Source organism: Phycodurus eques, chromosome 1, assembly GCF_024500275.1.
Source record: "Phycodurus eques isolate BA_2022a chromosome 1, UOR_Pequ_1.1, whole genome shotgun sequence".
Lineage (NCBI taxonomy): Eukaryota > Metazoa > Chordata > Actinopteri > Syngnathiformes > Syngnathidae > Phycodurus > Phycodurus eques.
Genome location: NC_084525.1, coordinates 5,407,613 through 5,430,477, shown reverse-complemented (window position 1 = coordinate 5,430,477; position 22,865 = coordinate 5,407,613). Strand labels below are relative to the sequence as shown.

At 45.0% G+C, this 22,865-nt stretch overlaps 1 protein-coding gene across 1 annotated transcript in view; it reads left to right on the top strand.

Moving 5' to 3' along the window:
* Positions 1–22,865, top strand: part of plxnd1 (plexin D1) — a 78,584-nt gene that overhangs the window by 9,288 nt on the left and 46,431 nt on the right. The window contains exons 3-11 of the mRNA XM_061673572.1: positions 633–764; positions 2,255–2,355; positions 8,066–8,195; positions 11,130–11,307; positions 11,713–11,821; positions 17,796–17,895; positions 19,783–19,881; positions 21,678–21,767; positions 21,932–22,031. Coding sequence (XP_061529556.1) covers positions 633–764; positions 2,255–2,355; positions 8,066–8,195; positions 11,130–11,307; positions 11,713–11,821; positions 17,796–17,895; positions 19,783–19,881; positions 21,678–21,767; positions 21,932–22,031 — 1,039 coding nt within the window. The remainder of the gene's footprint in view (positions 1–632; positions 765–2,254; positions 2,356–8,065; positions 8,196–11,129; positions 11,308–11,712; positions 11,822–17,795; positions 17,896–19,782; positions 19,882–21,677; positions 21,768–21,931; positions 22,032–22,865) is intronic.

The window sequence follows — 22,865 nt, the reverse complement described above, 5'->3', positions numbered from 1 at the left end:
AGCAGTTTGATTTCCTCTGCGCCGATGTGTGTATTTGCGTGTGCGTGACTGCAGAAGATGTCGCCCATTTTCTGGAGGGCCAGTGTGGACACAAATCAGTGTTCTGGAACAAGATTACGCACACCGCAAATTTTGCGTACACACGCCGGAATATTCCCAAGTCAACAATAGGAATATTAATTGCATTGCTTTCGTTCCCATATTCATACATTGGTTTTTAAAGAAGAAAACTATTTCTTGTTTGCTTGAGCAAAACCCAGAGGGGCTTCCTAGTAAAATATTTGCTTTCCTAAATGAAGTGGCGGCTGTCGAATTGAATCCCCCTGACCGGCTCCGTGGAAGACTGATTAAAATGGAGCTGCTGAGGTGCTACTAAAACATCATCGGTGCTTCTTTGCGGCGTGAAGCCCAATGAAAGCATCTGTAGCCTTGGCAGTTCCTTTTTTAATCACCTTATTAATCAACTATTCTGGCATGCGTTGCGTCTCCCTTCCAAGCAATTTAGCTCACGTAACATCGTCTTTAACATCGACCTGTAAGGATTTGTTGACCAGCAGTGCGTGTGACGTCATGGCGAAAAGGTTTTTTGTATTGCTTCCATATTGTAACCCTCCAAAACGCCTCTTTCACAGGTGACCCTCACAGCCAACATGACGACGGCTAGTCAGTGGACGCTGAAGCTGCCGGCCAGCGAGCCTGTCCACCACATCATGACCTTTGACCCCAACGACAGGACCTTCCTTTATCTCATGACCTCCCACCACGTAAGGCAACGGCTGCAGTCGTTTGTTTATTCTCCTTTATTCACTTTCACGGGAATCCGAGGCGTCTGCGTATGATCACTGAGACACCATGTGACCGCACAAAGCTCAACATTGTCCCTTTGCGGCAGTGGTTTCAAACATATTTTCATCACGGACCGCACCGTAGTTATGGTTGCCCCCAGGGGGCCGGTAATCGTGCTGAAACCACGACGTATCGTTGCTAGGGGTGGAAGGGTATCCCGAAAAATCACAGTTCCGTACTTGGTTGTTGGTTCGGAACTGGTTTTCAAATTGGCGGGGGGCCAGCTGAGTCCAACCTGAGTCCTCCTAACATTTGCGATTTTATGAGCATCATTCAAGATCTTCAAGAAAAGCACATTTGTTCAAGAGGAAGGTAGATGATGTCAAAAGGCCTTCGAAATGAACAGTAAACGGTATTTCTCTCTTATCAGAGTCAAGGAGGTCCAGCCGACATTCTGGCACAGTTGGCAGGTCATAAATCCCTCAGCAGTCATAAACCTAATAGCGGCGTGAGAAACTGTATCGAGTGCTTTTAACGTCGAAGGGCGAGCATGTAAATGTAAATGTAAATCTACACAGTCCAAAATTTGATTCCTACAGTACTCGGGGAAATACAAGATTTATTTCTGCAAGCGGTTGCCAGTAAAAGTTTCAGTTTGTTGAAAAGTTCTGTTGCGGGTTCCAAAAGACAACTTGTCCTCGTCAATCCTGATGTCCACATATTTATAAACGAGTCACATCAAGTTACATTCCTCTTATTTGCATCAACAGAAAGTTTTTGTTTCAATTGTTATTATTTTTGGGGTAAAGTAGCTCAGCAGCCGATGTTTAATTTTGGATGCAAACGCATCTTGTGGTAAGATCAATGTGCTTCCATACTTCAGACGTTTTTAGACTATTTTAAGGACCGATGTCGCACTGCCCTATTCTTATTTGAACATTTCCGAATGCGAACGAGACATTTTGTGGCTCTGTTGCTATTTTCCAGAGTCCAGTCAAACGTTGTTTGATGTATACGTAAACAAGAGCGAGCGAGGTCAAGTCCAATAGCCCGCAACAAAAGAGGAAACTAGCGACCATTTGTTATCTTTGCCTGCAAAATTGTTGTCCTACACCAGCCTGCCGCAAAATGATGACTATTACGCAAGATAGCAATCCAACTGCTGTATCAAACGTTCAGCCCGGACAATGGTGGTAATGCCTCATTTTCACACTGAAAACTGTCACAGAGGTCTGAATTGTCCGGTTATAGTTTGCAGTGGTGTCCAAGTGTACAGTACGACATCATAACGAGAGCTGTGCGAAACATTTTGGTCATTAGATACAGAGACTCTTTTCATCTGAGCATTATTTCCTTTTATTGTTCTCCAGCTTTCGTACGAGTGATCGTGATGTTGTGGCAGGCACCGCAGTCATTTGAAGTCCCTTTTTCCCGTGTTTTGAGGGTTGGTGCTTTTTTGCTCGAGCAGATGCTGAGGGTCAAAGTGGCCCAATGTGAGCAGTGGACCAGCTGCGGCGACTGCGTGGGAGCGGGCGACGCCCACTGTGGATGGTGCACTTTGGAGAATAGGTACGAGAGCCCTCGCACCCACAAGTGGACGAATCGTCCCGACCTTCATTCAGCCGGCGCACATCTGTTTGCATTAGAAAACCACAATAAACAAAAATGTCACACACACACAAAAAAAGAATAATGATCATCCTATCTCAATTTTCCCACAAAATTTCCCACTCTTTGCTATTATTCTGTTCTATGATTGGCAAGAGGTGGAGACACAGGTTCATTGTATCTTCTGCCATCTAGTGGAGGAGTACCGCCTGTCACTATACACCGCCAGCATAGATAGATGAACAAAAATACATCCTGGAAGGTAAATAAATACTATTTTTGGGCTCAATTAGATGAAATTGGATCATTTCTTGAGGGAATCACTGGATAACTGAACTGGCGATCGGGGCTTACGCGGAGCTATTTTGATATATTGTAAAACCTCGGGAAAAATGCTCAGAGAAGTACTGGGATTTCAAGTCTCTTCTGCAGTCACATTCTTTATGCAACATTGAGTCGGAGACATGATTTCGGTCTTTTGCGTGTCTCCTTGACAGAGCGCTTGATTTAAGACATTTAACCGAATTTGCATTTAGCCGGAGAGGTCTCTCTCAAGGCCTCTTCTTGCAATTCGGCAGCCTTGGGCCCATAACTCCCAACCAGTTTATGCACATTATTTGTTGTAAATGAATCATAAACCTAATCCACGAGACCAATGCTCCTGAACTGAAACAAGAGAGAGAACTAACAAGAGACCTCTCTGAGCAAATCCTGTGTAGTCTTGTCTTAAATCAGGCAGTGTGTCAAGAAGACGTGCAAAAGACTGTGAATGATCAATAACGATGATAACGCGAGGCAGCTTTAACGCGATGTAAAGTCAGATTGCTGGTCAGATACGGACAGCTTGCGTTCCTGCCGAACGAGCCCGGCAGAATGTTTTGGGGATTTGGAGGGTGATCGGGTTCGCAAAGGGGGATCTTTGCCAGTTTGGCTGCTGAGTGGCGGGCTGTGAGGCTGCTCGCTGGGGCTGAGCGAGCTGGGCGCCGTGATTAGCGTGGCTCTGCGAGGGCCGGCTCTCGGGGATAGTATTGCGTGTGTGCGCGGAAGTGAAAGAGAAGGTGGCTTGCTTGATTAAACCGAATCCGATCAGATAGTGCCTTTCCTGACGGGTTGTGCAGCAACTCTAGAGGCTCTGGCACTGCCACGGGACACTCAGAGCTGGAGGAGCGGAACTGATGAAGAGCTCTGTGCGTGTACGTGCGGTCAGACTGTCATCTCCCTGTCTCCTCTCCTTATTTATCTATCTATCTATCTGTCGTCCCTTTTATCCCATTCCCTTCCTCGCTTCACTGAGTTGTTTTCTCTCTTTGTCTTCCTTTCTTGCTCTGTCTCACTCGCGCGTTCCTATTTTCCAGTAGCTTCAAGAATCGGTCGTTCACGTCTGTCCCCGTAGACCCCGTCTCCCCCCGCGCCTCTGCCCTCCGCTCTCCGCGTCTACAAAGGAGCGTTGATTGTGCCGATGGTGGTGGGAGGGCGAGCGCACACTGGCTCTTTTGACAAGGAAATGTCAAAGTGTGTAAGCCTGTGTGTCTCTCCCGCTGCGAGTGCGCGGCTGATGTCGTGGGTGTGCGTTTGATGTACTCTTTGCACAGTCAAAGTCAGTCTGGCCTCCGAGCTGGCATAGGCCGCCGCCTCCCGCTTGTCAGATGGAGAGGTCACCTCGCCGTCTTTCTATATACTCCGAGGAGCAGTGAGCCGCATCCATCCATCCGCTCTCTGCAGCACTTCTCCAACTGGCGGGTCGCTTTCGACTGTGCTGAAGCCCGAACTGGTCGCCAGCCAACTGCAGGGCACATGCACATGTACAACCATTCACATTAATTCTACGGACAATTTAGAGCTCGGGCGTTAAGTTCATTTTTGTCGCGGGCCGCATCTGGTGTCGGGGAGCAACCTCACATCTCCAAAACCATCACTTTTCAAGAAAAAAAAAAAAAAATGGCATGTTTGCTGAGGCATTAACATTGCATCGCCAAAAAATAGTGAGCCATTTTCAACACTTTGTAGTGGTCAATATTTTTTGTAAAAAAAAAAAAAAATAATAATAATAATCAATAACATACACATGGGGACTGACCAATAGTATCAATTTGTTTTTTAAATTTTTTTAATATAAAATTGACCAAATTTGGTCATGGGAGGTTTCTGTCTGACACAAGCGAATTAGACACAACAGATTGATGATTTCGTTTTGAAATCAGAAGCCAGTAAAAATTGTTCGTTCAAATATTTTTCAACTTGTCTTAAAAAGAGGATTGGGCACAAAGAAATACTTGCAATATCTCAACATTATTAAAAGTGAAGACAATTTGAAATTTGGGTACTTCAGATGGCCCGCTAAAATGATGCGGCAGGCCGGATCTGGCCCCCAGGCCTTTAGTTTGACACCTGTGATTTAGACAAGTGATTGTCAGGACCCAAAAGTGGTTCGTGAAGCCATTTTGGATGGGTCATGGACAGGAAGTAAAAAATTACAGGGGTCCTTGGTTTACGACTCTACCGCCATACGACGGTAGGAGGTAACAGACGGCGTAAGAAAACGCTCAGTTAGCACCGCATCTACTCTACTTCATGAGATACTTTCATGCCTTGAAGTGCTTTTCATGCAAATATTTATTGCTGTCATTGTTATTTGAGTACTGCGTTAGCTTAGGTTGGTGATAGACCAAGGTGCGTTCCGACTTCGACAAATTCCGGATTTTGCAGCCACCGTAAGAGCAGTGAAATATTCAAGGTGCATCCCAGGTCGAACTTGCCTTTCATTTGTAAAACAACACAATTTGGACTTCAATTACTTTCTTACTACTTTGAGTTGTAATTCAATTTCCAGCTCCATTTAAACAGTCCTTCACATAAAAATGTTTTTAATCGCACAATAATTTGGACTGTTAAAACTGTTCAGGTTGCTGTGACCTGCGTCCTTCATTTCCTAAAAAGAAGACAAACTAGATGCTGAACTTTCCGAAAAAAGAAAAGATCGGACCAAGTTAGAGTTTTCATTTACCCTACCATGCGTGTTTTTGGAATGTGGGAGGAAACCGGAGTACGCGGAGAAAACCCACGCAGCCGCAGGGTTTAACATGCGAACTCCACACAGACCCCGATTTCAAAGCCATGACCTCTGAACAGGGAGGCGAATGCGTGAACCACTCGCCCATTGAGCAGCAATCCCCCAAATCTTGGAAGCCAACGCTGTCTCAGCGGGTGTCTGTTTGATTTTCCGCACGGCTCTGACGTCTCCCGGCACGTCGCCGCGCCGCGCGAGCACCGAAACCCGTCTGAGTGGCATTGTTGTCCGGAAAGGGAGCCCCTTGCCCCTGCCGGAGATAAAGCTCGGCCCTTGAGCACATATTTCAGGCTGGAGCCCTTTTAAATGGCCGCGCGTCACACGAAAACACTTAAATATCTTTGTTTGAATCAAATCCTGAGTCATGGGCAGTCTTTGCAATGAACAAATGATCATCCTTATCTGAGTATGTGGCTTTGTGTGTGTGTGGTCGTGTACAAGCTCACACAGTATGTTCTCCTGCTGTTCAGTCGCTTCCCACCTTATCTGACGCACACACGAGCAGGAGGTGATGAGTTTTCCCTGGTCATATTTTAGCTGCATATGCTAACTGTGTTTATTTTAAGGCACTGTTTGAAATGCACGCCTCAGGATTCGGTGAGCACGCGTGTTTACTGCCTGTTCCTTGTGTGCTTATTCGCTTTTTCCATCTTTGAGAAGCGGAACTGATACTTGAATCGATTCCTTATGTTTAGTCACTTTGCAGGTTCACCAGTCTGCAACGGAAATCACATATTTGTTGATGTTCTGCATGTTGTTTCCGTTCACGATTAAAGGTCACGTGTGCGGAATCTTTTCAAACAGATCAAATCTGCTGTTTGCGTCACTGTGACTTCGGCCTCAATTGGAGGAAATTCATCTGAAAATGAGCATGCAGCTCATTGTGACCGAGATTTTGACAGCCGCCACGGCAAAATTTGCTCTTGAAATATATGTTCAAACTGTGACAGAACTTGAAAACAGACAAATCGAAGCAAAAGCGGTCGTGCCAAATGGATTGTGATGATGACAGTCAGTCATGAGGTGACTGCGGCTGAACGGGGTTAAACACTGTCTCTTCTAGTGTGACTGTTGAATTTGCGAAAACAGCACTCCGAATTTATGAGATTATTCATGCTGAGGGGATTTTTTTTTTATGGCTTTGAGAGCCACTTAGTGCTATTTTTAGCAGCAGCGACTGACCTCATGGCCGTTCTCAGCCCCTAGGATCCAACGGGACCAGCATCTTGACATTCATTTTCCTCAGACACATACGCAGGCACACACTTTAGAAAAAAAATGTGAAAGAGGTGGTGGTTGCTGGAGGGGGTGGGGGCGGTCGGGGTGGGTGGTGTATTGGGATGCAGCTAAATGGGGGCCTCTTTGGTCTCCTCCATCTGAGGTCACTTTGTCCGGCAGTCTGCAGATGAACTGAGTTCGGTGCCAGCAGCCACTGAAGTTCATTAGCGAGGCACAAGTCAAAGTGTTGGCGCTTCTCGCTTGATGAATGCCACGTCTTCTCTTTCCAAGAGATTCATTAATGCTCACACACACACACACACACACACACACATGCACACGCGCACACGCATGCTCAGCATGTGTGCACATCGCATACATACTGTAGATACGGATAAACAGCGAGTGCTGTTTATCCATAAGCTTGAAGAATGACTAGTTTTCCCCAGATTCAATACTGGCAAGCAGTCTGTGTGATGGCAGTGCCCCTGGGATGGGTTACCATAGCGATGCATGTGACCCGGAGTCAAAGTGACAGGTGAGCTATGAGTATAACACGAGCGCTGTAACACATTCGGAAGGCAGCAGTCGGGAATTGGTGTGATAGCTGATTCCATCTCAGTTAGCAACTGCTGACATGCAATGATGATGATTAACGCGCGAGATAGGGTGCGCTGATTAAACAAGTTACACAACAGCGTGACCCGAGCTGAAGCTGCATGTGGTGATGTGTCCTTTAATTAGGGCTGTGACTATCGAATCTTTTTATTCTCATTTATGAGCGACCGACCGCAATCCTTAAACTGCATATGTCGGTACTCAGTGTATGGTGTAAGTTAGAAATCAGACAATCAGAAATCGCTAGATGCTAAACCGTTAGCAATCGCGATTAGGATCAGCATGCTAGTGATTATCATGATTAATCAAAAATGTCTTAACTGATGTCGTTTTATATAGAATAGTGGCTTCCCCGGGCGGCAAGAAATATTTTCCAGCGCGTCGCCATTTTACAGGGCGAACCGCCGCGGCAACCTTCTGAAACACGCGGCAAACATCGGCGCGAATCCGGACGCGTTTCTTCTTCTTCATTTTTGCGAGTTGACGTGTAATCACGCGAGACTTGGCGACTGGCGGCTGAAGAGAATCTTTATGTGTGTGGTGTTGGGTGTTGAGATGATTGGAGCACATCACACTCACACACACACACGATGACTCAAACTGTTAAATGCCCGATTTTTGTATCTTTATGTTTGGGGTATGTAGCAGAGAAATAAAATCTTTTAAGAGTGGAAAATTCTTCATGGGTGTACGTTAGCCGAGATATTCCATTTCCCCCCAATTTGAATGTGAACGGAGATCACCTGATCACTCTGCCTGTTTGTCCAGGTGCACCATCCAGAAGGAGTGTGCCCAGGGGCTGTTGGCACGCTCCTGGATCGCCATGGGTGAAGGCCCACAGCAGTGTCCTTCCATGACTCTAACACCCCCAGAGATCAGCATCTCTGCAGACATCAAGGTAGACATTGGCTCCGGCGCCCTTGTCCGTTTCCACAAATAGATCCATGTAGAGAGACTGTATGACTATTGTTGCCCATCAAGTTATGATTGCAATGGGAACAAGCTATTTAAGATTAAATCAGAATCTGACACCTTGCCCCGTTTGCTCATCGTGTGTATTAATAATCGCAAACGTTAAGGTCAGTTCATATCGGACACCGCTCAGTTCATTTGCGCCGTAAAAGAAATATATAGATACACAGTTTGCTACGCGTACAATCAATTGCAGCATCAGCAAAAGCGTCGAGTGAGTACTGAGCATTCAAATGTTTTATAATCCATCGCATTCACTTCGCAGAGCAATTGTGTAATTAGTGGCTGAGATGTGCCATTTATAAAGGTATAATTTTTTTTTTGCCAAGGGCTTGCATATTGCTTCCAAATGCTGTATTTCCAACAGTTTAGCTACAGCGTGGTCGCCTGTCACCGCTGCCTCGGAGCTCATTTGTGCGCCATTGTTGTAACATCGGAATGTTTGAAACGCTCATAAGAGTTGAGTTTAGAATCAATTTGGCGCACTTGTATGAGGTCTGACATCAATGTTATACTTAAGTCAAATACGGAACTGGCATCTCGGTAAATATGTTCTGAAGCTTTGAGCGAATGACGCGTGAATATCAAAGACAGAAAAGCACACGTGTGAGTAATCAAATGAATGATGGCTGAATTCCATTTGGTTGCTGTGGCCCAACGATCGAGTTCGGGTATAACCTTGGCACACTTGTTAACGCTAACACCTGTGCTTTGCCTTATATAACACGTTACACAAGGCCAATTGTCCCCTGCGACACACACACACACACACACACACACACATATTAGACATGGAACGCACTTGAAAACTAAGACTTTATCAAAAACCTCAAATTGAAAAAATACTGAAGAATAAATAACAGACATTGGAATCTTAAGTCGTTATGTTTTTTTTTTTAAGACATCTCGGGCCTGATTTACTAAAAGTTTGCACATGCAAAAACTGGGGGAAACTTGATTGCAAGGAACTGCCGCACATTGTACTGTGCGCGTTCTAGGAGGAGAAGATGCAAATGGAATAATTTTACATGTGATTTAGCAAACCTGAGACAAATTCCAATGTCAAATCAAGTCAAGTTGTTTTCTATAGCCCTTAATCACAAAAGAGTCTCAAAAGGGCTCGACAGGCCCGCAGTTCACAAAGATCAACGACATCGCTTGGCCCAAATCCTCCATCTGGGCAAACAAAAACGGCTGACGGCTGATTTTGAATTTAAAAGGCATTTGCAAACCAGTTTAGAGCAGGCAAATTAGAGACGGAGGGGGTAGAAGTTTTCCGTGTACGCATTTTTGAAATGCCAGAAACAAACATTGTCATGACATGTCATCTATTTAGTAATGCGATTATGGAGCTTGCGAATGTTCAGGGCTGACTCGGAGCCAGTCACAGTCAGGAGTCATGGCAAATCACCTCTGACAAAACGCCTTTCAACTCTGTATTTCCTTGCGTCTGGGTCATTTCAGCCCGTTGTGGCAATTGTCTGGAGCTGGCCTCTCCCAGAGCCGTTTCGTAGCTGCGCTGTTTCTACATTATGAACACAATTTTACACAGGATGGATTCTATTCGCACGCACCCGTGACGGGTTAAATCAAACAAAACATGACTTTTATACGGTTCCTTGTCTTCCTCAAACTCACCAGTGATCGATGTATTTTTCTGTAACACCGTAATGTTTGTTTGTCTTCCGCTAACGCTTCCAATTCCTTCACTTGAAATTTCATTCTGCGGTCGCCGTTCTCTCCCAAATTTCCCATGAAAAGTGCAAAAATCCTCTTAAAGATACCGCTTTCACTCCTGTTGCCAGGAGAGCGAGTGAGCGAGCATGCAAATTAGCGCCTGATATTTGGAATCTTAATAAATCAGGCTCCTAGTCTGTCTTGCCCTGTATGCGCTTTATCTTGCGCAATGCCACTAAATGAATGTTAGTGCTCTGCAAATGTTCCTATGCGACAAATCCGAAATGAATCGAAGCACATAATGAGTCGAGGCAAGATGAAATGCAAATGCATACTGAAAATAAAGCTGAATTAAGGGGCGGGCAAGCTGATTTTATTTGACAACTTCTCGGCTAAATCCATCACGATACGCTCCAGCGATGTGTTGTTGGAATTGGGAGCTGAGAAAAAATAGAAAGGATGACGCCCGAGTCTGATTTGAATGCCACCAGGCTCGACAATGAAGCGAGCCTTGTTAGTTTTCACCGGAATTGCCGCCTAACACCTGGAGCCTAATAACAGTGTGACAATTAGCTCGCTGAGCATTTGCACTGGTAGAATACATGCGACCCTTAATTACAGCCCATAATTTGACAAGGCTGAAAGATGACATGTCATTAATTGCTTCATTACTCGCGGATTAGCCCGTTATGTGGGGTCACTCGGATCGGGCGGTAGCATTCCAGCGGCTGTCCGACACGCACAAATCTCAGTGGAGCCACAGGAAGTCCAGCTCAAGGTTGTCTCCCCAAACAGGAAGCAGCAGGCAGGAAGTCAGAGCCTTCACCAGGAAATGATCAATGCCACTGAACAATAGGGGAGCTTTTTAAGACACGTTAGCACATGTTTGTGACCAATTCTATTCAGATTTGTCGAGCCCTGGAATATTTTGTCTCCCACTTCCTCTCAGTGGCTCCATTTTTCCCACATTGGAATCACTTTGCTGAAACGGAGTCACACCAGCGACGTGTTATGTTTCTTATTACATGTCTGTCATACTGCATCACATGGAGGAATTTAGATGGAAATATGGCACCTTGCCATCTGTTTTCCTAATTGTTCGTACGGTTCTGGTAAACTCCTGGACCGACTTTCAGTAACGCGAGCGAGCGCCTTTCCTTTCTCATATGCGTTTCTGCGTCAGGACGTGGGGATTTTGATAAACGGGATCGTTCCCGATCTGGTGGGCTTCCGGGTGGAGTGCGAGTACGGGCCGGGTCTGTCGACGGCCGCCACCTTGCACCTGGGCCGCGGCCCCGCTCAGATCCAGACGTGTCCGCTCCTCTCTCGCGAAAACTACCAGCCGATCCTCCCCGGCACAGGTGAGACACGTGTCTGTTTGTCTGTCTGTGTGCCAACAGTACCTGCCTGGGGTCATTACTGTCCTCAATACGCTTACACACATGTGAGATTGTGGATTTAGATAACGCGCAATATCCCCTTTAACCCTTTATCTGCTAATGGATTTTGTGTCCTTCTGTGTGATCCTTCCTTAGTTTGCCCATTTCCAAAGAAATAGTTGGCTTTTGTTCTGTTTTTGCAAAAGCTCTTCATATTTTAAGCGAAGGTTCTTTCAGTCCCATAAGAACGGCTGTTACCGTAAGATGATTTATTGATTATTAAGATTGACTTTGTACATACGGTTTAGTATTGCATCGTCATTTCGAGTCGACGTAGCAGGAGAATGTTTTATGTGTGTGAAATGTGTTGCATTTCTATTTTGGCAGATCATCTGACCGTCTCGGTGGCGATAAAAGTGAACGGCACATCTGTGGTGTCTGGAAGCTTCATCATCTTTGACTGTGGGAGGACTGGAGCAATAAACCCCAAAACCTCGTAAGTCACACCTCTATTGTCAACTCTGATCCCACACCACTATATGATGTATATACACCATACCTGTATGTAGTGTTGTTTTTTTGTTTTTTTTCTCCAGCCGTCACTGCTATGTGACGTGGGATACTTTGGACAGGAAACACGTGCGTTCTTCATTTGCGTGTGATATTAACAAAGGGGCTTCTTGCTTTTGGTATAAAACTCATGAAGCGCCCTTCAAATTCGGTATTTTCATTTTCTTTCATTTTGTCCTTCAGTCTTCTGAGATAAGATTCAGATTGTTTTCCTACTGTGTTAGTATAATTTTAATGAAACGGTGAGTTGACATGCAAAAAAAAAAAAAAAAGACGAGCTGAGCTTCTCCATCAAATCCTCTGTCATATACCGTACTATGTGCATTTTTTTTTTTTTTTTTTTTTTTTTTTTAACAAGAAGACATTTAAATGGACTACAGTCCATGACGGTGCAGTACAGTACTATTTATTCATACAGTTTATTGCTTCTGTCTGATGTGCACATACTTGAGCTAGAACCAACCAATTTTAGGCAGTAAGCGCATGACGGAAAGAGGCACTGAGCCAGCTTTCGGGTGTAGCGTGGTCAAAATACTGCGATTACAAGCCTGCATGGGGAGGGACTATCCACATTTAGGAGCGTATTTGTGACTGTTGCAGATTATGCGACAGCAGCGGACCCCCTCTGCTAATACACGGGAAGTACAGAGCGCTTAGTGTCGCTACACTGCAATTCAAAATATTTGTTATTTCCCTCCTACTTCTGAACCTTTGCATCAAATTTATCCCACAACTACGTCCTCCCCTGTCGCAGAAGCTCGACACTCTCGTTGCGCTGAACTTTACATGTAAAGATTATGCATCCGGCAGGCTACTTGATTTGCAAAAATAAAATCTCCTAAATGGATCTTGAATACCAATAAACTTTGATTACTGTCATCTCTTACTGGAGGCTGTCGCGTTCCAGCCTCATGTAAATGTCATCCCGGAGCTGCAAGACACAACAGGAAAGCTTCTGTGCTGTGCTGTGCTGTGCTTAAAGTCCTCCCCACTTTGCCCCCAGCACCCGCCCGTGCTTTTACTATTTGGGCCTCATTGGGTAAACAGTCTAATCTTTTCTATTTGGCTTGCTCAAGGTTTCCCGTCGCAGGATCAAACGCGCGATTAATATGCTGTAACGCTAAGCCAAAGGAAATTGGATATGTATGTCTGGCCGCTCACGCTGATGTTTGTTTTTGCGAAGAACCTTTGCTCACAAAGAGGGTTTTCTCATATCTGGAGGCAATCCAGCTGGCTTCCGCCCGCATGTCAGACCAGGTCGGAGGATCCACGTTATCTGATGGGCAGATTCGAGGCTCGTGGGGGCATCGCGCCGCGTGTGTCTTCGGCTGAGGCTGTCGGATCAAAACCGCTTGGGCGCGTGGCTTTTCTTTGCTTTGTGAAGACGGTGTGAAGGTGTCAAGACAGCGGTCGCAGGTGGATGTGTGTGAGCCTTCACCCAATTTGCGTGCACGGCGAGGCCCGCCAGTGTGAAATTAGACGCCGGTTTGCAGCGAAGGTGATAATGAGCCAAGTGCCACTCTCACAGGATGAGCGTTGGCTTGCAAACTTCCAACCTGCTCTATTCTATCGGCTTTTAATCACTTCAAGCTGTTTTTTTCTTTTTTTAATAATCCCTAAAGAGATTCTTGTGACCCACTTCTCGTCAATGAAGCCTGAATGTGCACTCACTTTATGTAGCCATCACTTTATTAAATGTCCTTGATTTGAATTCCAGATCTGTACGGACATTAATGCAAATAATGTTCATGCAAATCTGCTACACGCGAAGTGTCACTCTTTGAGCATTTCTATTATTGCAATGCAAATCCTGGCTTTGTGATTTCATGAAATGGCCAACAATCACCTTCTCATAGTTGAGACTTCTCTCATGTACTTCTCATGCCTTATTTACTGATATCATGTTTACAATTCAATATAACGCAAGTCACAATAGAAACAGCCACAAAGAGACAGCAAGATCAGTGCCAAGCAAAACAAAAGGAACTTTTCAGCCGACTTAACCACAAAATTTTTACAGTCCGCCAAGGCACAAAGGACTTGGCGGACTGTAAAAATAAAAAAAAATAAAAAACTTTCCGCAAAGACTAAGAAAAGAAATGAAACTGTATTAGCTCGCTGTTATCTGGAAAACGTTATTCTCTGACTAATAAAGCGTGCAGTGCAAACTTTGTGTGTGTGTTTACTCGAATCGGTCATTATGTGCGTGCGTCATGGTTGCGATGGTCACTTGGGCACAACCCCAATTCCAATGAAGTAGGGACGTGTTAAACATAAATAAAAACAGAATACAATGATTTGCAAATCATGTTCAACCTATATTTAGTCTTCAAACTGATAAACTTGTTGTTGTTTTTAGCAAATAATCGTTAACTTAGAATTTGATGGCTGCAACACGTTCCAAAAAAGCTGGGACAGGTGGCAAAAAAGTTGAGGAATGCTCATCAAACACCTGTTTGGAACATCCCACAGGTGGACAGGTAATTGGGAACAGGTGGGTGCCATGATAGGGTATAAAAGGAGCTTCCCTGAATTGCTCAGCCATTCACAAGCAAAGATGGGCCGAGGTTCACCTCTTTGTGAACAAGTGCGTGAGAAAATAGTCGAACAGTTCAAGGACAATGTTCCTCAACGTACAATTGCAAGGAATTTTGGGATTTATTCATCTACGGTCCATAATATCATCAAAAGGTTCAGAGAATCTGGAGAAATCACTGCATGTAAACGGCGAGGCCGAAAACCAACATTGAATGCCCGTGACCTTCGATCCCTCAGGCGACACTGCATCAAAAACCGACATCAATGTCTAAAGGATATCACGACATGGGCTCAGGAACACTTCAGAAAAACCAATGTGAGTAAATACAGTTCGGCGCTACATCCGTAAGTGCAACTTGAAACTCAACTATGCAAAGCAAAAGCCATTTATCAACAACACCCAGAAACGCCGCCGGCTTCTCTGGGCCCGAGCTCATATAAGATGGACTGATGCAAAGTGGAAAGGTGTTCTGTGATCCGACGAGTCCACAATTCAAATTGTTTTTGGAAATTGTGGACGTCGTGTCCTCCGGGCCAGAGAGGAAAAGAACCATCCAGACGCAAAGTTGAAAAGCCAGCATCTGTGATGGTATGGGACTGTGTTAGTACCAATGGCATGGTTAACTTACACACCATGTGAAGGCACCATTAATCCTGAAAGGTACATACAGATTTTGGAGAAACATATGCTGCCATCCAAGCAACGTCTTGCTCATGGACGCCCCTGCTTATTTCAGCAAGACAATGCCAAACCACATTCTGCACGTGTTACAACAGCGTGGCTTAGTAGTAAAAGAGTGCAGGTACTAGACTGCAGTGCAGACTTGTCTCCAATTGAAAATGTATGCCGCATTATGAAGCGTAAAACGCGACAACGGAGACCCAGGACTGTTGAACAGCTGAAGCTGTACATCAAGCAAGAATGGGAAAGAATTCCACCGACAAAGCTTCAACAATTAGTGTCCTCAGTTCGCAAACGTTTATTGAATGTTGTTAAAAGAAAAGGTGATGTAACCCAGTGGTAAACATGAACCTGTCCCAGCTTTTTTTGGAACGTGCTGCAGCCATAAAATTAAAAGCTAATGATTATTTGATACAAACAATCAAGTTTATCAGTTTGAACATTAAATATCTTGTCTTTGTAGTGTATTCAATGAAATATAGGTTGAACATGATTTGCAAATCATTGTATTCTGTTTTTCTTTTTGTTTAACACAACGTCCCAACTTCATTGTAATTGGGGTTGTACACTTGAGGATAAACTGGACAGATGTAGTCGTAAAAAGACGTTAACGGGAAATGTTTGAACATTTCCACCGTCACAGGTCTTACAGCAATCATTAAATAGCAGGTGTGTGTCTCTCGCTGTGCGTAAATGTGTTGACATGTTTTGTGTGTGTGTTCAGATAGTTCTCTCTCATCTGTTCAAAGTGGACTTAATTGTAACCAGAGCCCAGCATTCCACCAACCACCCGAGTAGGACAATCACCTAACCTACCCTCCCACTCTCGTTATAGCTCTCAGCAGCACACACACACACACACACACACACACACACAGAAATGCACATGCACGCTCACTACCTTCTCACTCTCTCCCTTAAACAAACACCTTCCCTGTTTTGCTTCTGCGTCCGCGTTTCGGGTTTTGGCACCTCTTTATTGTTTCCCCCTTTCTCGTCTGGCCGCGTCCGTGCGCTCCCTCGCCTCGGCTGCTCTTTGTCCCCGCGAAACTGATCTTTTCTCCCGAGCAAACTTCTCCCTGACAGAGACGTGATTGAGGATGTGTGTTTAACCGCTGTGTCCACTGAGAGGGCCTGAGAGTGCTGGCCCGCTTGTGTATTTAGTGTGTGCAGTGTGTGCTTGTGCGGGGTCATTTGGACTGGGGTGGGGTGGGGGTGGGGGGGCTTAGCATCATAAGGGTATTATCCTTCAGTGTTAGGCAAAAAGATCATTTCTACGAAAATCTTTATGTTGATGAGCTTATGGATGTACACTAGCTAGACTAAACTATCCAGACCTTTCCTTTTGAAGAAACATATGCTGCCATCCAAGCAACGTCAACATATGCTGCCATCCACCAAACATCTTTGTGCTGAGCGTTGAGATCATGACCAGTGAGCTCACAAATGAAAACTATCCAACGTCTTGTCCAAAGTCTTCCCAAAAGAGTGGAAGCTCTCATAGCCGCAAATGGACCCTCTCCATATTTTCACTTCCTGTAGGTGCGGTGATCACTTGGTCAAATACTTTTGTGTATGTGGTGCGTACTGTATGTGTGTATGCGTGTGCTGTAGTGTACGTGTTACGGTCGGACACAGAGGGAGTCCTTGAAAACAGAAAAGCTGCAGCTGATAAGAGCCTTGAGGAGGCTGTCTGCTTCTAATCACTCCACACGCGCGCGCGCACACACACACACACACACACACACTCACTCACTCACACGTTGACATTTTTCGATTATGTGTTGTCAGTCCACCCCTAACATGCGCACTGGCGCGCGCACACACACACACTTCAGTCCTTCCAATTTAAAACCTTGCGAGAGTGTCGCTATTACCGGAGGCGCTATCATTCCTGGTGTGGGACATCTGTCTCTTCCTGGAGGCAAAACACACACTATGTCCCATGAAACACACACACACACACACACACGCGCGCCACAGCAGGGAGTCAGACACACACTTGTCAGAAACACAATCAAATACAAAATAGCAGTTTTCTTACATTTGAGGTGATGACAGAAAAGCTTTACACGTCAGGAAAAAGCTGAGCATGTTTACAGTACTTTCAGTTAAATAATCGGCAAGTACGTGGCCCACTGGAAAAATAAATATCTGCCTCCCTCTTTCCCTCAGATGGCAACTGTAGTGAGAATGAGATTACGTGTTCTATTCAACTCAACTTGACGGTTAAGGAATGTGACTTTTAGGAAAGCGACATTCGACGTCGGCTACCCCAGCTCGTCTTGTGTGCGCCAATAATTTGTCACCTCACGTGACGGTGGGTGATACGTCAGAAAGATGAGGCATAAACTTCATTAGAAAAGTGATGTAGTACACACTCTCCTATAAAATAAAAGTCACTTTTAGTTGTTTCATAGTTCACTTTTATTTTAGATAGAGAAGTGCTTTGTTTTTTTTTTCCACACTGACCTTCTGCTCGAGTGCGTTGTAACTTGCGGAATGAACGCTGTGACTAATCTTCACTTTCCCCTTCTCTTTCTTTTTTTTCTGGTCTTGACAATCAGTTTGAAAGCTCATTTTGTGCAACAAATGAGAGGATTGAAAGAGGGACTTGAATTTTGGTCATTGCGCATACACGCTTGACCCTGACCCTTTCCTCTGTGCTTGTGTCCATCAGCTGCGTTAGCTGCCTGAGCACAATATGGAAATGCTACTGGGACCAGGAGAAGCACCAGTGCGTTTCCACTAAAGATGAGACAAAGCACAACCTTCTGGAGGTAAGTCATACCTTCCTCCCCCAGGTTTTTGGAATATTAAAAAGTCCACCGCCTGACTCTCTCTCGCCGCGATGATCTGAAGCAGTCAGGGTTAGTCAAGAACAAGCCTGTGGAGATTTGGGCCAAGGTTGAGAGGATGATTGACGCGGCGTGTGTTGAAGTTGGAAAGGCAGCCTTAAAATCATGTTGATGTTCTGCAGTGACAGACTCCGGAGGCCTCCCATCCATGTTTTTCTTTATAGTTTGATATGTCAGCATGTGGAGGAGCAGGTCCATGCCGGCGCCATAAACCAGGTTTACATGCAGACCTTTTTGTTATTCCGATCGAAGACCTCCGCTTAGCCGTTTATGTGATGTCATCGATTCCGATCTGGCGCATACATGTGCACTACGTTTCATCGGAAGAGCCGTTTTACAGCCATATTGCGGATAGATGTAAACGTCACGTCATTTATCAAAATGGAGGTCAGTCGTCTATTTAGCACAGTAGTTGCGATTGTTTTTACACTGTTATCAAAGCAACAGCTGCAGACAAGCTCTGGTTGGAAGGCGCCATAGTTTCACGGGCATAAATGAGGACATCACTGTGCATTTATGCCACGGCAGTATGAGAAGACAGGATGTAGCGCGGACATTCCGATTGAAGCGTATACATGACTTTGGATCGGTTTGCCAAAAGGAAAATTCCATTTCCGTTCAGATTCGACCTGTTTATTCCGATTGAGGTGTTATTATGGAGCATTTTTCTTTGGTTTCGGAATAGAAGGCTCCTTGTAAAATTACTAATCATCTTAACATAACAAACTGACAACATAAACATTTATTTATCGCGTGTTAAATATCCAAAAGGACTTTTTTTTTTTTTCCCAAAAAAGTAAATTAAAAAATAATGTGCAAAAATAAAATGGAATGAAAAATACATTTGAAAAAATAAAAGAATAACAAAAATATGATAACAAATAAATATAATTCAGTAATATGTGCTTATATCTAATCATCTACAACTACATCTGTATCAACTAACCGCTTCACAAAATGTGCAACACGAGAGAATAAAACTGCACCTCCTTTATGCTAAATGGCAATGTAAATAGAGGTCTTGTATATTTAAATTCGAAAATAATATTTGATCGTGTTATTTTTATTGTATTATTATCATCATCATTTTAATTATTGCCTTATATGTTTGATGTACAGCACTTTATTACAGTAGCAGTCGTTGTTCAAGTCTTGGGATCCACCTCTTAATCCAGAGCCCTGAGTTTACACTTAATCTCCCTAAATTCTTCATTTCACCAAGACATTTGGGAAAATATGATGGGTCCAATTTAAGGGACAATGTTTGATGCAACATTCCAGCTAATTCGCTTCAAGAGGTCTTGAAGACGTGTGACTCGCAGTCCTCTGCTCATCTGAAGGTCATTTAGTGTTTCGCATCACAAGACCGTTTGAAAATGAGAAGGAATGTGTTTCGGCGAAACTAGTGTCGTAAATAAGATGTCATTGTGAGTTTGGGATCCGAAATGGCAAATCCTTGTCATGTGTGCGAGCTGTTTTATTATGAGGGGATCACACCCCTCTTAAATTCAGTTTTCAACTTGAAGTCTTTTTTTAAACATGACACAAGAAGAGGGTGCAGTGGCTATTTTCCGTTCTGCCTAGCCCGCCTTAGCGTCCAGCGGGTCTGTTATTCCGATCCCTCACCGCCTTCCTATTTGAAGCCATTGTTGTTTCCCTCCGAGTGAGACTTCACCCTCTCATTTCCTCCTCCTCCTCCTCCTCCTCCAGATAAACAGGACAAGTATTTTGGTTTGCGGATGTGTGCGGCCGTGCTATTGTCTTTTCTAAATGCCGTATGTCACTTCCTGGCCCTCCACCTCACCACAGAATGCCGCTTCCTGTCCCAGCTTGGTGGCGGCAGAGGTTCCTCCGTCGCCATCGGGGGCGGCCCAAGACTTCGCTATATCCCTGAGAAACATCACGGAGGTACCACCCACACGCATGCGCGCACACACACATACGCACGTTCCAACTCTGAAGATGGACTTTAGCCAATATGTCGTGAAAATGTGAGGAATAAAACAGAAGCATATGGTGTGTTTGGCTCAAAATGAGTGCGTTTGCTTGCTGTGATTTTGGTCAGTGAGTTAGCAAAACGTGCAGCGAGCTGATGTTTATGTTGTGAGAATGCGGAACCAGCGAGGATCTTTTTCTGCTTTCTCTCACTGAGTTGCATCCTCATCAGCACACCCAGACTGCCATTCTTATCCTAATCCGAATCTGAACGTAGTCACTTTCACCAATCAGGAATTTGATGCTCTCACAATGTGGACAGACAAATTGCCAGGCGTGGCCCCTTGTCTAACCTGGCTGGCCTTTTTGAGTCCTTTTCCTGGGGTGTTGCTATGGTGACAGACTTGGAGCCAAGAACAAATGTCTGCACACACACACACACACACAAACAGTTCACACAAACACAGTTCCTCAGGGCAGTTTGAATAAAAGTGAACGTTCGCACGTTTGACGATGGCGGTTCATCCAAGCTGACTTTGAGGCACGTCTTCATCGAGTCAACACTGTCGTGAATTTGTGTCACTCTCGTTTGGTCTCCGCGGCGAAGGCATCGCCAAATCACAGATGCTTCGGGAGTTTGTGGGAGTGAAATTGGATTTGGTTCTCACAGGGAGGCACGGCGGGGGTGGGCCGACCCATGGATACATTTAAATAAACTGTGATAAACATTCTCACCGATACTCTTAGCAACACGTTTGGCCTCAAATCATGAGATTGCGTACACACATGCGCACCCACGCACAGTCCTCGTGGAGCTGCCGATCAAACGAGGTCACTTACAGCCGTCTGGATCCGCTCTCTGGCCGTGCCGATCCTTAGCATCTCTCAACTTCACATGGTTGAGATCTGGCACTCCTTTTAGATCCAATACATTCATAGCCATTACTCTGGAATTCAGATGACTCGCTGAGGTTTGGGAGTCCAGATGTTTATGAATATGAATTGACCATCTTCTCCTGTCAAGGCCAATTACAGGCTGCTCATCAACAAATTTGCTTGCAAGAACATTTCTTTAAGCATGCTGCAGACATCATAACACACTTTTTTTTTCCCCAACCAGGGTGCCGTGAGAAATCATCCGAGGTGATAAAAAAAATCACGTCATTTGTCGGAAAATTGTATTCCCAAATGTATCGTTTATCTACGGCAGCGATATACACTGGCAGCCCGAATAATGAAATGCTCTTGCGTTAGATGGCAGAAGCTACAATAAACCCGTTGCCATTCATACAACAGAATAAGTCATGGCTTCCTGTGGGTATTCGGCTTTGTGTAGAATTAAACAGGTCCGCATTTCACACTGAGTGAGTGAATTTGTTCGCAAATTGAGATAATAGCTTGAATTTTTTCAGTAGTTTTGTTTGGTGGTAGGCGGCACGGTGGAACAAGGGGTTAGTTTTCTTCGGGCCCGCCGGCTTCCTCACCAAGTCCAAAAGCATGCGTGTTCATTGAAGAATCGAAATTTTCCTTCAGTGCGAAGGTTGTTTGCTTATTTTATTTGGTTGTTTGTTTACTGGTGACCAGTCCAAGGGTGTACCCCGCTCCAGCACCTCCGTGACCCTAATGAAGATAAGCAGTCCAGAAAATGGATAGATGAATGTTTTGTGGTGTGCCGTGCGATTTTTCTTCCATAAAAATTGGGAAACACTGCCAACGCGCCGGTGTGCTTATTGCCAGGTAGGGTTCAACGTGAGTGTCTTTCATTTCAGTGGGAGGAGCTGGAGTGCGACTTCGGGACAGAGCAGCGATACAAAGCCACATGGCTGAACAGCTCTACTGTCAAGTGCAGTGGTGTGACAGTAAGTGCAGACAATTACCCAACCGCAAATCGTCAGTAAGTCCATTTGAACATCAAAAGCATTCTAGCTCTCGCTGATTTACGAGAGTAGGGGTTTCGTTGATGCCACGTTGGAGTACAATGCAGATGGGCACGCTTTTGTTAACCGCCTTTGTGTCCGTGTAGCTGTTGACCAATCAGAGGAATCACATTTACCACCTCAACCTGAGGAGGAGGGGCTACCTTAGTGAGGGCACCTTTGTGGACAGCCCCCAGCCCATGAAAGGTAAGACATTAGCATCGTCTACATCATCATCAAAACCTACTCCAGACATTTAAAAAATGAAAAACCCGATTAGGCTGTCATTCACGTGTAATAATAGTACTTTCTGTATGACAACACATAATCTGACAACAAGCAGTAATTTACTGTCATTTTATATTCAGTCGGTGCCTAATTACACATAATGAGTGTCGGATATGGATGCGGTTTAAAGTTTTCGACGCCTCCACAAGCCTTGTCCGCTTGTAGAGTTGCAAGTACTACACTTAGATCGCCATGACAACAGAGAAATGATGTGAGGCGCTGTTGAATCTGGCGCGACGTCAGTGCTGAAGTTACAAGCCAGGCCTTCCAGATGTGCACCTCGAAGGCCGTGTGAACGCACAGTCGAGGCCGGCGCCAAATTTTGCACGTTTTACGGACATGAAGAGTCTTTTAGAAGGTTGCTGAGTCATCACGATTGGAAAAAAGAAAACAAAACAGACTTAATGGGACACATACACAGCCTGATGTGCAGATGCACACTTGGGAGGCCCAATACAACAGGTTTCTTTGTTTCCTTCGCGCTGTGCTTGTGTGTTTTATCCTGCTGTTACTTTGGAGCAGTCCTTCTCAAACTCCCCTCCCTGAGCCGCCACCTTATCGTGTTGAGGGGTTTGATCCTAGGAGCCAAGTTGTCTGAGACTTCATGACCCTGGCAAGGTCACCCATGGTAAACGGGTGAGATAAAAGTAGAGCTCAAATGACCCCCCATGAAGAGTAAGATGAATAGACGCCATATTTCCTCGGCCGGATGCGGGTCACCAGAGTCGGGGCTTGATGGTGAGTGCCTGGTGG